This window comes from Panthera uncia, chromosome X (genome assembly GCF_023721935.1).
Source record: "Panthera uncia isolate 11264 chromosome X, Puncia_PCG_1.0, whole genome shotgun sequence".
In the NCBI taxonomy this organism is placed as follows: Eukaryota; Metazoa; Chordata; class Mammalia; order Carnivora; family Felidae; genus Panthera; species Panthera uncia.
The window spans coordinates 767066-769701 of record NC_064817.1 but is presented as its reverse complement, the minus strand read 5'-3'; the positions used below and the strand labels follow the sequence as shown (position 1 = coordinate 769701).

General features: G+C 69.7%; 1 protein-coding gene across 2 annotated transcripts in view; it reads right to left on the bottom strand.

The window, feature by feature from the left end:
• LOC125931443 (granulocyte-macrophage colony-stimulating factor receptor subunit alpha-like) overlaps positions 1–2636 on the bottom strand; it is a 20881-nt gene that overhangs the window by 2559 nt on the left and 15686 nt on the right. For both annotated transcript variants that reach the window (XM_049643327.1, XM_049643328.1), the window contains exons 9-10: positions 1094–1229; positions 495–588 (exon numbers count right to left, since the gene is read on the bottom strand). In XM_049643327.1, coding sequence (XP_049499284.1) covers positions 495–588; positions 1094–1229 — 230 coding nt within the window. The remainder of the gene's footprint in view (positions 1–494; positions 589–1093; positions 1230–2636) is intronic.

Genomic DNA, 2636 nt, shown 5'->3' with positions numbered 1-2636 from the left:
AGAGCTGCGCACGCGTCGTTACCCGCCTGCTGCACCCCCCCCCCCCCGCCCCGGAGGCTCACTGCCCCTCCCCGCCGCGAGAGGACCGTCCTAATTGAGGCCCCAGGAAGGGTTCCCTAACCGGGGACCCTGTGAGCAAGTCCCCAGCCGTGGACACGGGGACGGGACGTCCCGAATGGTGCTTTGTCCCCTTGGCGACCGCGGAGCGCAGCGTCTGGACCCGGAGGACTCTGGCTGGGACCCCCTGGAAGCGCGCAGTCTAGCGGTTCGTGGGACGGGAGGGTCCTTCCGACATCCCAGTGTGGCTGTGGGGCCGCTGACAGCGGCGGAGACAGCAGGAGACCCCCGCCCCTCCCCAGCCTTAAGCAACTTCGACTCCACTCCAGTGTCTGGATTCGCGGTCTCTGGATTCGCGGTCCCTGGCCACTCCCCAGGCTCCCGGGCCAGCGCCGCGTGGCCTTCTGCAAAGTCCGGGGTGGGGGGGGGGCGCTTACCGTTTGCAGAGGAACATGAGGATGAGCGCGGACAAAGCCGCCGTCCCCACCACGGGCCCCACCAGGGCGCCGCTGAAATCCTGCTCCGGGAGGCCTGGCAGGGAAGAGAAGTAGGTGGTCAGCTTTGCACACAGCAGGCGCTTCCGGGGGGGGGGGGGGGGGCTGGCAGCCTGCAGAGCGCATGGGCATCCAGCTGGTGCATACTTTGGGCTCACGCCCCCAGAACAGTCCTGTGGGACCCCTGGAGGGGGCCATTTAGGCAGACCCTGGCCTCGTGGGGTTCCCCGTGTCCCTCTGGGCAGGTTGGTTCGCCCAGGTGGCTGAGTCTAGGGGGACGGCCTCCTAGGGGGCCCCTAGGGCCCCGGGAGAGGGTGCTGCGGGGTGTCCGGACCCCCAAAGAGGCCCCCGTGGTGCCCCGGAGACCCGTGAACGGGACCTGATGGGAAGAGGGTCACAGGTGAGAGGGCAGTGACGGCTCGAGATGCGCTCAGGGGGGCCTGGGTCCCACGGCAGCGGTGCCGAGACGAGACGGCAGAGGACGCCAAGCCGGGGCCCCAACGAAGGGTCCCTGCGCGGCGCGGGGGGCCTGGGCCACTCACCAAACCGCCGCGTGGGGCCCCATTCGCTCCACAGGTGGTTGTACATGTAACGCACCCTCACCCGGAAGGCGCTCTTGGCTCTGGTGGCGGAACTGGGCATCAGGTACACGTTCGGGTCCTGTCCCCTCTGGAAAACCTTGGAGACGGGAGGGGACTGTGCGTGAGGGGCGTTGCTGAAGGGTCGTCGGGGAGCAGGCCGGGGGCGGGGGGGGTCCCCTGGGCTCTGAGGTCTGGGGTCCGTGCAGGGACCAGGCCGCACACCCCGCGCGGGGACACCCGTGCGTCCGGGCGCAACTCCGCACGTCCGTCTGGTCAGTCTCGCTCCGCCAAAGCCGGGGAGGTAAGGCCCCGCCTCCCCCGCCGGGGAGGTTGACCCCGCTTCACGCCTGGCGCCCACAGCTCTCTGAGCTGCACCCACACCTCGGGCAGAGACCTCGCGCCCTCGGGACGCGGCCCGCGGTGATTCCGCACCGACCCCGTGGAGCCCCGTCGGCCCGTTCGCTTTCTGGAGGCACAGCCGGGCTCTGAATCGGAGCCGCTGGCCGGGAGGCGTCCGCTGTCCCCACCTGCCTTTCCCTGGCGCCACAGGGACCCGAGAGTGCACAACCCTGAGCCCCAGGGCACCATCTGGACGGTCCTCTGCGCGGGGAACGCACTTGATGTCCCGGGCACGCGGCCGAAACACCCTGCTGTTCTTTCTGGGCTCTGCAGGCGCCCTGCTCCCGGCCGCCCACCGGCACGGCCCTGGGGCAGGAACGGGGGGCGGGGCAGACGAGGACCCAGGGAGCTGCCGGGCCAGCTCCTGCAGACGGACGCTGAGGGGGGCAGCAGGGATCCCCCCGCCCCCAAGGAGAGCCCCCCAGGCAGCGGGAGCCACACACACCGCCTGGCCAATGCCTGTGGTGCCCTGGATCTCAGCTGGCGTCTGAGCGGCGAGGGGTCCCAGACTGGATACCTGGCGCCCGAGGCTGGCCCCCAGGGGCACCTTGAGACTGCACGGGACCCTCAGCCTGGTCCCGGGCACTGCAGGTGTGGTCCGTGGGGCAGCATCTGGCTAGCAGGGTGGGTGTCACCCGGGAGCACGTGAGGCCCACGGGAAGCCAGGTGATGGATGGGAGAGCATCTGCGGGATGGGGGTCGCTGCTGCCCTTGAGAGGATGGGGGGGCGCTCATGTCAGCATCTGAGGGCAACACTGACCAATGACCACACACCCCGTGGCTTAAGACCACAGACGGCATCCTTCCCCAGCTCTGGACACCAGAAGTCTGACATCCCGGAGGGGCAGAGCCGCTGATTTCCAGGCCAGGCAGGGCTGCTGAGATCCACGCAGGAAAGGGTTGCTGAGATCCAGGCAGGGGAGGGCCACTGAGATCCAGGAGGGGCAGGATCGCTGAGATCCAGGCAGGGTAGGACCACTGAGATCCAGGCAGGGCAGGGCCACTGACATCCAGGAGGGGCAGGGCCGCTGAGATCCACGCAGGGAAGGGTCGCTGAGATCCAGGCAGGGCAGGGCCCCTGAGATCGAGGCAGGGCAGGGCCGCT